Consider the following 12305-nt stretch of genomic DNA (forward strand, 5'->3'; position numbering starts at 1 on the left):
TCGACCATTTAATGTTCTTGGTTTTACATTCGGGTATGAGCATAATGACGAGTTGAACAAATAATTGTTTTGCTAGGGAAGAAAGTGTGTTAACAAGTTGTGTTAACAAGTATATAACATAGACAACAAACAAAGTTCGTTCGGTGTCTGATGAATTAAGTTAGTGGTCAAATTTTTACTTTACTTGATAGAAACATAGAATGTGTTGTTTTAAATCTGGAACGAATTGAAAAAGATTGATAAATGTTTTTAAGCATTATATTTCTTTTCTTGATCAATTAATTTTACATTTTAATTATTACTTTTGATCCAAAATCGATCGAATTTACGATCCAAAATTTACAATTTAAAATAAGGTTAACTTATGGCGGATTCCGTTTCTGATCGCTCTAGCGGAGAATGTGCAACTGAAGTCGATTGGATGAAACTTCCTTCAGAACTTTGGTTGGAGATTTTTAGTTATTTGTCTCCAGTAACCATTCTCAGTGTAGTAGCCTTCGTTTGTCGAAAATTCGATTCACTGTCATTTCACCTTTCATTATGGAAAGAATTAGACGTGACAAACTGGGTTGGACCTATAATAAATATGGTAAAGAATCACTTATTACTGTTTTTACTATTGATGTGGATGTGTTGAATTTCGACATAGGTTTTAATATTCTTGGATTATATTCAGGATTCCTTCATTGAGAACCTCTCGTCTGTGATCGATTTAGTTTCCGAAAATTTGCGATCCCTTTCATTTTGTCAAATCACTGGAAACTTTGTGTTTGGTTCAGATAAACGATGGACGTTTTACAAGTTTTCAAATATTGTTCACTTGGAATTGACAGAATGTGAATATGTCACGGCTCAAATCCTGGATGAAATCCGAAAAAACTGTAAAAAAATTGAAAGGCTTAATCTTAGTGGATGCCGGTAAATGCATATCATAAATCAATTACAGTCTAATTAAAGTGTGAATGATCACAAAATCTGTGATTGCGTCATCAGTTACCTTTAATTACAATAAAAAACATAATTCGTTACCACTTTCAAATCACTTTAAATTATTGTAAACAACTGATGATAGTCTGTAAATGTAAATTTACTATTTAATACTGGTGACGACAGCTATTTTTCTTAAGTGTCATATTTGCAGTAACGTCGATGATGAAGCCATAGAAGTTGTGAGCAAATTTGAGCATCTTAAAATACTGAACATCTCGGAATGTTCACAAGTTACTGATGATGGTGTTATTTTTATTGCTGATATGCCTTGTCAGATTTTGCATTTTCTTAGCTTCGACGTCCAACAATTTAGCGATAGGTAACACATCTTGTCAGGAAGATAGTTATTGCAAAGCTTTAAGTTAGCTTGTTATCAATATGAAATATACGAAAACATTTTGATGAATGATCAAATGTACCGCAGATAAAACGTTTATTTTGTACAGGGGTATAGTGAATCTTGTCAGTAAACAAACTAAGATTGAGTTCTTGGTTCTATCTGGAGATAACAAAACTGACTACTCTGTGATTGATGCTTGCCATTGTCTTGCAAACTTAAAACAATTTCATATTTATGACTGCAGAAATCTTACTGATAGAAGCATCTATGCGCTGTGTGGGAAAGTAAGGTATCGAATATAGATAATAACACATTTAAAATTTATTTGCTATTCGTTTCAATCAATTCATCATTAAAGTTGAGCTGAAGTACAATAATATAATATGTTTAATCTAAGTGCAATATGTTTCTTGTAGACTGGAATGCTTGTGTTTGCAAAGAGCAACAAAAGTTTCTACCCAGGCTGTTAATCATTTGTTTCAAGAGAAACCTCGGTTGAACTTGAAGGACCTTTGTATCGGCTATACAGACGCCGTTGTTGATGACACAGTAAATGCAATATTATCTGGGTAGGGTTATGTTTTATATTTTAGATTTGAACAAAACCAATAAATCTGCCGTGTCGTGTTCATTTGTTTAAATAATTCTATGACTGAAATTATATTCTGACATCCGTATTATTTGAAGAAAAAAAGTTATAGTCGGCAAAGCAATATACACGTGTACTTGAAACAGTAATGTATGTATGCTGTAGTGGTAAATTTGTTGTAATTTTATCAAGTTCATTACCTATTACATGTCTTTCTCGTAATATTTTGCCAGATGTCCTCATCTTGAGAGAATTGAACTTAACTTTTGCTGCGAAGTCACCGATAAATCAATTGACGAACTTATCAAATCATGCAGGTAGGTTAAGTCTCAAAATAATCGAGTAGTGAAATAATTCATCATGTTGGTCAATTTTGAAGACGTTGTGTCGTGTAATATTTGAGCCGTTTTTTAACTGTTGTAGCTTAAACCACTGGTTTACTGGTTATTTGTTTCATTGATCTAACTGGAGATATTCAGCTTAAATGATTGTTCATTATGTCGGGAAAGTTTGTGACAACTTCATCGATAAAACGCAAACAAGCTCGATAAGGTATGAGCATTGAGGAGCCGTCGATGACTTTGACAAAGACGTTTTGAAATACGACGATAATTATTCTTACGCTAACAATTCAATAATATTGGTCTTGTTTGGTGAAAGCTTTCGGGACTTTTTTTGATAAACGCAGACAAGCTTTTCAATCATGACTTGGAACAACGTAGGAAAGATTACTTAAATACACACAATAGAACTTGTGCAAATTCCAATAAGTAGCTGACAGTAACATTATTAGCAACAGTAACAACTTTACTGTTAATTTTCAAATTTCCACACTGCTTTATTATTTAACATAATCTTTTAATTAGACATATTTTTATTTGCAGAAAACTAGAGGTGGTTAGTTTACAGGGACTGACAAGTTTAAAAGGCGATTGGCTTGCAGAAATAGAACGTTATTTGCCAAAATTACATCGTCTCAGTATGTCTTTTTGTAGCGGTATTTCTGAAGAAAAAGTCAAACATCTCTTTTTGCGGTAAGATGTTTTTTTGTTACGACGTGAAGTATAATTTTAATAATTTAATTCAATAACTTTAATTAAATCATCATCAGATTTTATTCGGACTTTGATTAACAAAATGTTGTCAATTTGCACAATGTTAATCAACATGATCGAATTAACAAGTTTCTTCATGCCCACGTTAGATTTTTGAATTAGACAGGTTTGCTTCCAATATTAATACATTCAACTCACAATGCATGCGTATTTACCAAACCACAACATCACATTATACAACGCACATACAGGTTGCTGGTCACTTAATTTTAATTCGATCATCGTATGACTTATAAATGTTGTCAGCCTAGACTTCCAGGAACACTCTTTGGTAATGGCCTGACCGTTTCACTGATATTGTTTGGTTTAAATGCGGGCACCAAGCGTCATAAAAACAGAAAAAGAGAATTAATTGAAATTATAGGAGAAGCACAGCTTAAACCAACATAAAATCAAGGGCGTACCGATACAAAAAAACGTCCGTTCGGTCGCTCCTCCACATGGGAAAGCGACGCATAACTGGCGAGCAATATTTACAGATTACCCGCAAAAACACACTAACGATGCATCCATAGGAAACGATGTAATACTAAAATAAAATATTGGAATATTTTTCAGTATTTTTGCACTTTTGTGACAGTGACAGTGTGTGTACATTTTTGTAAAAAGTGAACTTCTTTAAATCTCAAGCTAATACTGGTTATATAGGTTGCAGATTAACAATAAAGTGATTTGACTGGTTTTACTGTTACAGGAAACCTGACCTTGAACTGTTATGGAATAGGATGCCAATCAATGAGCTTAAACATGAAGATATCGACCATGTTTTGAGGAATATTACTTTGGAAGATTTTGAGTGAAATTTGATAGAAATGCAAATGGAAGTGATTAATAAATTTGCTTTTCATTTGATTCATACAAAATATCCTATTGTAACATGGTCACATGATATATTGAACATCATTATTGCGTCAACAATTCGTGTTAATATGCCAACTGATTTTAGCTGGACATACATATAACATAACTCAGACGAAAGTCATAAACTTTAGTTTCTTTTTTGGTGTAGGTTTTGAAAATTAAAGTTAACTTACTGTAGCTTGTGTGTGACTGTGGAGCGACCAACTGTTGTTAAGTGGCAAGAAAGGTATTTCTAAGAACACAAATCTAAACAGTTAAAAGTGCAAGATATTCCCACTTGGTAAGTTAGCACGACCACAAAACATAAAGACACCACCTGAATTATGAATTCAAAAATTAACACCACGCAAACGGTTCTAGAAATGTGCAAAGAAAGGGTAAATACAGGAAAGCAAAATTATGAAACACAATGTCAAGCCGCCATGTAGTAATAGACAACGCCTACTTCATTTCAGTTTTTACACTAAAACAAAAACATGTCTCTGTAGTGAATTTGGGCAAGAGAAGAGAAAAGTTAAGCATAATGCGCTAAATTCCATTGATTAAGGTAGAGGAGATGCAATCTAAAACGAAGTTTTGAAAATGATCTGAATCGAAAAAAACTAAAGTGAAGTCTTTCGCTTAAAACCTTCCCATTTGGAAGCAACTTCATCAAGTGTTAACCAGGATGCAAAAATTGAACACCAAGGATTACAACAAGGTTTCGAAGTAGCAGAGAACACCAATTGAAGTATATTAATGTAGAATTTCAGTTTGACAGGTTCAGAATTTGACCGATTTCCGCATTGAAATTAGATATTTAAATTTAATCGACGTGTCTTCTAACATTGACATCTTAAAATTTACACAAAAACAAAGAAGAAATGTAAGAACCAAACGGATATGTCTAACAAACGCTTTCACTAGCCAGGTAAGCAAGCTGACTGCGTTCTATCGTTATTTCTAACATATTTTTTGGATATCTGCAACGATATAGATTCAAACTCCTGGTATTTGGGAAGATTACAAGCAGCTGTTAATCGCTGTATTTAATTCATAATCTCTGATTGTTAAAATAATAATTTAACAAGATGCTAAAATATTTGTGGTGGCTCGTGTAATACTAGTCTTGTCCAGTGCCCTGAGACCCAGCATTAGTGGGAGCCCTTTCATTTATAAAATTATAATTTAAGCGAATATTTGCCGAATTTAGCTTTATGCTCTTTAAAACCTTTATGTTGGTCTAATTAGACTAACCAGTTGTTTTATTTTTTAATCGATAAAATTGCGCAACTAACCTATGCTTAAGATAACAGCGTCAGCGTCGTCAAACTACCGACAACCATCAGTGTAATATTGCGTTGATAAGTAAAATTGTGTATAGTTAGCATACAGTGGCGTATTCAGGAGTTGCGTTGAAGGCAAACCTAAGGTTTGTGAATGGGTATCGCCCAATTCTTATCACTGTATATTAACTTATAAACTGCGCCATAACTAATGTTAACTAATAACAACATCCGGTTTATTCCCTTGTTTGATAAAATTTGCGTATATTGAGGCAAAGATTGTTTTATTCAAGTTTATTTCAATCATCGACTCTTGAATAGACAACGTTAAACACACATCAGTAAATTCAGCATCAAAATAAATCTAACTTATGTAAAACACAATAAATCTCAATTTGTCTTACAATAGACAACGATTTCAGCTAGGACTGAATGTTTATATCAAAGCCTTGCGCTTTTTGCATTTAGCAAAACCAATTGAATGATGAGGGTTGTCGGAAATCTCACTCGATGGATTTAATTTGGTTGCCGAAGGTTTCTCGTCGGCTGAAAGCATCTGCAGATCTATGTTTAAGTCAAAATCGTGAACATCAAAACGATCTTCGGACATGTGCTTTGGTTGTGCAGTTGCCATGTTGCTTGGTTCAGGATCAGAATTGCTTTCTGACGAACCGGTGCCGTAAAGTTTGTCTATTTCCTGGAGGAGTCTTTCTTTCTGCTTTCCATCTTTTGTGCTGCACATGAGGAGTGGTTTGCATTTTTTTCTTGTGAATGGGTCGGCCTCGTTGTTCCGCGGAACTTTCCACTCTTCCTTGTAGGCCTTCACCTTCTGCAAGTTGTGCAATTTAATTCGTTTATTTATGTAAGTAGTCCCGGCCAAATGATTCTGTCTCTGATTGTCCAGTTGAGTGGCGCGTTCTTCCAAATCTTTTAAGACATCAACGAGACGGGTCGCCTCAACAGCATCATCCCGCTCCAGGGCGATATCTATCTGCCTCATGATGTCGGTCTTACTCCTTGCATAATTAATTGGAGTCTTTCGGAATCGACTTTTTTCTTTGACGATGCGATCGATGTCGGTGTCTTTGAAAATGTACGATCTCGCTTTGTTGATAGCGGCTTGCTTCTTTTTGATGTCATCGAAGGTTGGAAGAGATTCGCCCGCTTCTTCCATTGCTTGCTTCCATTTGAAGAATTCAGAATCCGTGAAGTTGCAATTGGAAACAAATTCAAGTCTGAAGACGCGCGTTTGCTGACCGTGCTTCAGTCTGAAACCCAAGTTTGTTCGAACTTTACCCAGGTGATAAATTTTGGCAGTTTCAACAACATCGACTATTTCAGCCATTCGATAAACCGGCTTGCCTTCATGATTGCCGATTCCAATGCGGACGTAACATCCCAACACAACTTCTCTAAACATTGGAAGATAAAACCATCTTTCCAACCTGAATCTTGACAATCGAATGGTTGAAACCTTTTCCTTGCTCAGTGGAGGTTGCATTGTAACGATGTTATCTTGACCATTTTTGTTTGATGTGTGAGCAAATTCTTTATGAAAGTTTGTATCGGTAGAACTGGGAACCTTTGCGGCAAGTCGACTCCTCGTCATCGGCATTTCATCATCACCATCGTCCGAGTAAACAGAACTGGCTTGCAATTTTGTCTTTACGACTTTGTTCTTCTTTCGTTGTCTTTCCGCTTTCAGCTTTTCTAAAGCTTCGTTTTCCTGTCTCTTCCCAATGATTTTCTTCCTGTCGGAAGCGTCCGGCAGGGAAGATGGAGAACTCGAGACGGATATTTTTCGCTTCTTTCTCTTCTGTTGGTATTTTTCTCTTTCTGCTCGCGATTGTCCAAATAGAAGCTTCTTTTCAAGTTCGAATCGTTTTTGCAGAGTTTCGCGTCGTTCTAATCTGTTATAAAATTCGAGCTCGCGTTCTTTCTCTGTCATGTTCGCCAATCGGCGACGATCCATTTCATCTCCGACCAGATCCGAATCGTAACCGTCATCAAATTTCTTTCTGAGTGCTTCTTCCTCGAGAGAGTTTGCTGTCGATGTCTGCAATTTTGGTTTCGATGAAGTGATGCCGCTCATTCGATAATTTGCTGAAGATGAATCTACTTGAAGAAAAACTTCACTGCCAGATTCATCTGAATCAGAAAAGAAACGATTCTTTCTTTTTCTGCTCATTTCGTCAAAACTAAATTCGATGTCTTAAACGCAGGATATATTTTTAGCAAAATCTTTCTATTTACTGTGAAAGAAGAAGAATGTTCACAAACGTCAAGTTCTTGAAACCGTTTCACCAACGCGGGTTAATATCAGCTAACAGTTTTTTTATTTCAACACCCATACGCAATAGCGCAAAATAAACTGATTGTTGGAAGGTAACAAAATATATACTGCACAATGTATTTAATGATTGAGCAACTCCATGAAATAATGTGTCATTTCCCAGAATCTGAAATATTTTCATTTAAATTTGGAAATTTAGTTTAAGTTTGAACGAAACTAACTGAATCACTGAGGAACAAAATACTTTACATGAATCAATAAATCTAAAATTTGAAAAGTTATTTTAACTTTACATGAAATGAGTCTCATTACTTCAAATACAGCACCAATTTTCAACCATATTTATTATTTACTTTGTCGAATCTTTTACTCACTAGTTACGATTATGCTCAATTTAAATAACGTTCCTGGTCTTGTGCGTTGCTAAGCTGCTTGCCTTCTACTTGAATGTGAAGCAACTGTGTGAGTTACAGAATAATTTATAGTGAGATTTCAGACTTTCATGGCGACAACGAGAAAACATAGTAACCACCTGCGTTTAAGCGGAGATAATAGTGCGAGGTGGGCAAGGTGTGAAGAACAATTACAAGGGCGCAAGTGCAAATGAGCTTCGATTTGAAATCCCGTCAGGTCAGATAAGATGATGTCACGACCGAAACTTTTATCAACTTTAGAATGGAGTCGCACCAAAACAATGAAACAACAAATGTCCTCTATCAAGAAAAACATGAAATAAAGTGCGGAGAAGTATCTGTATCTTATATAACTCAAGGCAAGCTGAAAGTCATACAAACAATGTAGTCTGATATAAACGACATATTTTGAAATATTTGGCAGTGTATTTCAGCAATATGCTCAAAGATAAATGTTACAAAGTTATCCTTTATTTACCTGCGAGTGGGGATGAGTTACAAAATTTACTAAACGTAGCTTGCTAGCGCGCTCTAGCAGTTCCAAGCGAGCGCTCACAACTTTCCTCGAAGTTGGCTCATTTGCAAGTGCCTTAATTGCTGATCGAGCGTCATCAAAACACACGTGATCGTACTCAAACAAAGTGGCGAGCTCTTTCGACGATTGTATCTAAGAAAAGAAAAGTGTTTGTAGTTCGAGAGTGACTATTTCACCGAATGTAGGTCAAGCAGCCCGTTGGTTGAGGTGGTTAAGAGAATTAGCATGCAAGAAGCTGATTTAAGTTGTATAGGGTTTAATTGAAGTTAGAGGATGATAGGAGAAAGGGAGAAAGATTTGGATTAGGTTTAGGTGACTATGTTATAACATTAACTTTAGGTTAACAAAAACTGTGAAATAGAACTTCGAACGCACAATTTTTTCAGGTGCAATAGGAACAGCTTGTTAGTTTCTCCTTTCATTAGTTTGCTAATTCCACCTTTTACAAGCACAGCGATTAAAATCATCAATAAACCAAATTATGACTTACTTGGTCGAGCAGTGAGCACATATACTTCTCCACTTGAGCTTCGAGTTTGTGGTAGAAATCACTGTTTTCCTTTTCACGATCAGCATTTTTTTGTAAAGTTTTAATCTGTTTTACGCAAAACGTCATCGGATTTTGGTGATTTACCTAATTAATACATAAATTGATAATTGCTATTAATAGCTCAAAATTGGAAGTAGAACGTTGTCGAAAAAAAAGAAAGTTGTAAAATCAAAAGGTAACGCAGAGCTAGTTAAGAAACCTCTAAGCTTAGTCTTTCGTTATATTATTGAAACAATTTGTTATATGTTCATTCCAACAAAAGTTTAGAAACCAAATACCTCGCACATCAAAGTAATGTAGGCAGGGCTCGCTTTTGCTTTGCACATCATTTTTCGTTTATTGGCGGATTCCCAGTAAGCCGTGTGTATTCCTTCACACCAGCTAATGGATTCCTAAAATTGTTTGTGAAACAAATTTTACTAAAAATAGTGGGAAATGTGAAATTAATCTTGTGTCTTGCTTGACTTCACGATGGGTTGTTGGTTGTTACACCTATCTCGAGTCTGCTCTCACCTATCTGCGTTCAATAATTAAAGCTAGCACAAAACACAATTTTTTATTCCACACCTGGTGATAATAAGATATGACCTTCAGTATAACACAAATTATAGAAAGTCCCACAAATAGCGTGCAAAATACCGTTAATCTGTGCCCATATCTGTGTAACATTTTCAATGCGTCGTAGTTGTTTTTGATCGCTGCAAGTATCATAGGCGTAGTACCGACATTGAAGTTGGGATTTTCGCAGTCAACTTCGACCTTTTCGCTGCTTTCATGTTTCAGAATAACTTCTACTCCGGCTAAGAAATCGCGGTTGATAGCGTGCAAAAGACAATCGCCAACTTTTACCTGACAAGCAACCCCAAGGATGTAACAAAATGAATATTTCTATCCATACATGTCGTTAGAAATGTCGACCGAGGTTGCACTTGGCACAACAATTTCGCTCACCTCATGAACCAGCAATGCTTGGCACATTTCAACATCTTCATTTTCTATGGCGATTCTGAGGGCAGTTTTTTCGTGCTGATTGAGAGAGTTTGGCTGAAATTTAATGCTTTTGTCTATCTTGGAAAGCGAAAATAGTGCTTTGACGTCGCGAACATCGCCCGATGCCACCTTTTCAAGATAATAAGAGTTGACGGAACGAGAACCTGACCTTAAAATAAAAAGATCAGCATGATGATACCGTAACTACTGGAAAGTGACTTGTCACCATTTTCATCGTGTTTGCTCCAACGTCAAACGTGTGCATAAAACGTTTCTACAGATGGTCTGCAACGACCATTGACCTAAAAATACGCTAAATGTTTTTTTTATTTTCGATGTTGTTTATACGAGGTTAGAATGAAATATTTTCAACAGCAATATTTGTGAAAGCTGCGATAAATTTCGAAATCTCTGACAACAAGTAAACAGCGATAACAGTGACAAAGCCTGACAACTTCTCACCAAAAGTTTAATCAGTAAAAAACAGTAAAAATAATTTTGTAAGCTGCACACGATGTCTTTATCACCTTTTTAAGTTTGCAAGGTCGCGGCGAACTTTCCAACCTGCTTTTATTTCGGACTTTGCAACCGAATCTTGACACAATTTGTTTTTCTGTTGCTTCTTTCGGCGTCGTTGTTCCCATTCCAATGCAGGGCTCAGTTGAACTTTGTTTTTAAGTCCTGAAATGCAGACGTGTCGGCTGTATGTGAAACTGAAACTGTTTTGGTTCATTTAGTAACTCACAAATTTTTTTTTCCGTTATACAAGCGTAATTTTGATCGAGAACACGTTTACCGGAACTCTTACAAATGCTTTACGATGTTAAATACGATTGTTACGTATGTATTTCACCTTTAACATTTCCTCCTTCAATCGATGTTAATTTTCTTTTCACTTCCTGCAAAATGTCGGCACTGACAATTTCCGAGAGTGTTTTCATTGAAAAATATTCTCTTTCGTCTCCTGTCACTGCTTCGTCATAATGCAGCTGTTCTGCTGAAGGAAGTGACGTTATCGTTATGTCGTCAGCAAAACCACTCACGGAGCTTAATGACGTAGAAGAAGAGGATGGCGAAACACGAGAATAACTTCTTGTGAAAGCTGCGAGAATAGTTGATAAAAGACAATTTTGGTTAATTTTCATCTAATAATTAAATATAAATATCAGACTGTGAATAAGAGTAGCGCATGTTCTTGTATGGAAACACAGATATACGTTTTACATGAACGCATGTTCTGGTTATTACATGTAATCTTGTAGAGAAATAAAAATCAAATATCTGGATAATGGTTAAACAGCGCCACCTCCTGGGTGTCGTGATCGTTTAAGAGCTCTCGCGCTTGTTTCGACGACCGGAGTTTCTGTTTCATTGTTTGATGTTTTCCTTTCTGTCGGTTCTTTTGATCTTGTCGCTGCAATTCGTGGAATTACGTCATCTCTATTACCGCAAGTGACGTTTTGTTTTGCCGACTCGACTATTACGGCGAACGAGTCAGCTGTGAACGTGTCCGTGTTAGATGCTGAAAAGTCCGACATCATTTATGAGCTTTCGTTTCAAGAAACGATCTTGGCCTTTTTCAAATGAGCAACAGACTTTCAACTACTCCCAATACTTTATCTGGCATCACCCATTTAAGCTTCCAACATATTTTGTGTAACTTTTAATAAACACTGCAGTTTTAAAAGGTCATTTATCATCACCATTTATTCATTTATCTTTTGCAATATATTGCTTTGAATTTGAAAGATATTTAACCTACAGAAACATTACTTTGTAAATTAAACTTGTTTTTGGTAATAACCGTCGTCATCAGGTGACTTTTCCGTTCAAAGCTTGGCTACTATTTCTTTCCTCTTGGCTTTCTTCCTTCCTTTCACGTTTTGGGTTATAATTTTAAAGAATAAAAATAACTTTACGTTTACACCATCCCGCTATCAGCAGTGCTTCAACAATATTACTGCTCTGAATTAAAAAAATGTAAAGTTTGTCCAGAAATCAATATTCTTTGCCATTTTCACTTAGTGCCTGCATACATTTGCTCGGTAATACTTACACCTATTAATATGATTTAACTAAACTACGTTTTGCGTCGTAGTACTGTAGATGTGAGTAATCCAAACAATGTTTTCTCCAAACATAAACACGAGTCTTATTTGCAATAATCATCGACTACCTGCGTTGCCCACCATTTTACTTGTAAATTCCCTGAGTTGTTGATTCACACAATGATATGGGAAGCCGTTAGCTTTAGCAACACGTACACAGTATTTGCAAGTCACATACGTACGGTACATCATGAAATTGTACACGATGAAGTTTTACATTGAACATGTTGCAAAAGTGTAAAAGTTGTTGTACATC

The 12305-nt window shown here is 35.8% G+C and overlaps 2 protein-coding genes and 1 pseudogene across 3 annotated transcripts; 1 reads left to right on the forward strand and 2 right to left on the reverse strand.

Moving 5' to 3' along the window:
- The first annotated feature begins 353 nt into the window (after positions 1-353).
- Positions 354-4053, forward strand: LOC143446700 (F-box and leucine-rich repeat protein 13-like). 2 transcript variants are annotated; one of them, XM_076946456.1, is made up of 8 exons: positions 354-589; positions 677-918; positions 1142-1309; positions 1437-1619; positions 1747-1899; positions 2153-2236; positions 2804-2953; positions 3729-4053. In XM_076946456.1, the coding sequence occupies exons 1-8, from the start codon at positions 365-367 to the stop codon at positions 3832-3834; spliced, it is 1311 nt and encodes a 436-aa protein (XP_076802571.1). In that variant the 5' UTR covers positions 354-364; the 3' UTR covers positions 3835-4053. The 2 variants fall into 2 exon arrangements, with proteins under 2 accessions (XP_076802571.1, XP_076802572.1); XM_076946457.1 differs by having other exon boundaries at positions 400-589; positions 780-918; positions 3729-4051.
- A 1543-nt stretch (positions 4054-5596) lies between these two features.
- On the reverse strand, positions 5597-7348 carry LOC143444968 (RNA polymerase-associated protein RTF1 homolog pseudogene; annotated as a pseudogene).
- A 494-nt stretch (positions 7349-7842) lies between these two features.
- LOC143444969 (short transient receptor potential channel 4-like) lies at positions 7843-11680 on the reverse strand. Its single transcript, XM_076943761.1, has 10 exons — positions 11248-11680; positions 10795-11043; positions 10469-10622; positions 9903-10110; positions 9591-9800; positions 9230-9343; positions 8892-9035; positions 8345-8533; positions 8141-8230; positions 7843-7911 (listed from the first exon to the last, which is right to left on the reverse strand). Exons 1-10 carry the CDS (start codon positions 11480-11482, stop codon positions 7843-7845), a joined length of 1662 nt encoding a protein of 553 aa, XP_076799876.1. The 5' UTR covers positions 11483-11680.
- Positions 11681-12305: the final 625 nt, after the last annotated feature.

Source organism: Clavelina lepadiformis, chromosome 2 (genome assembly GCF_947623445.1).
Source record: "Clavelina lepadiformis chromosome 2, kaClaLepa1.1, whole genome shotgun sequence".
Lineage (NCBI taxonomy): Eukaryota > Metazoa > Chordata > Ascidiacea > Aplousobranchia > Clavelinidae > Clavelina > Clavelina lepadiformis.

What these genes read in the sequence shown, in the direction of transcription:
- LOC143446700 (XM_076946456.1), top strand. Translation starts at nt 365, where the DNA reads ATGGCGGATTCCGTTTCTGATCGCTCTAGCGGAGAATGTGCAACTGAA. An exon ending in GCGCTGTGTGGGAAAGTAAG is followed by an intron (nt 1,620 to 1,746) that starts GTATCGAATATA and finishes TGTTTCTTGTAG; the next exon opens with ACTGGAATGCTTGTGTTTGC. An exon ending in GTAAATGCAATATTATCTGG is followed by an intron (nt 1,900 to 2,152) that starts GTAGGGTTATGT and finishes ATATTTTGCCAG; the next exon opens with ATGTCCTCATCTTGAGAGAA.
- LOC143444969 (XM_076943761.1), bottom strand. Translation starts at nt 11,482, where the DNA reads ATGATGTCGGACTTTTCAGCATCTAACACGGACACGTTCACAGCTGAC. An exon ending in ACGATCACGACACCCAGGAG is followed by an intron (nt 11,044 to 11,247) that starts GTGGCGCTGTTT and finishes CTATTCTCGCAG; the next exon opens with CTTTCACAAGAAGTTATTCT. An exon ending in TTTGTTGTTTCATTGTTTTG is followed by an intron (nt 7,912 to 8,140) that starts GTGCGACTCCAT and finishes TAACTCACACAG; the next exon opens with TTGCTTCACATTCAAGTAGA.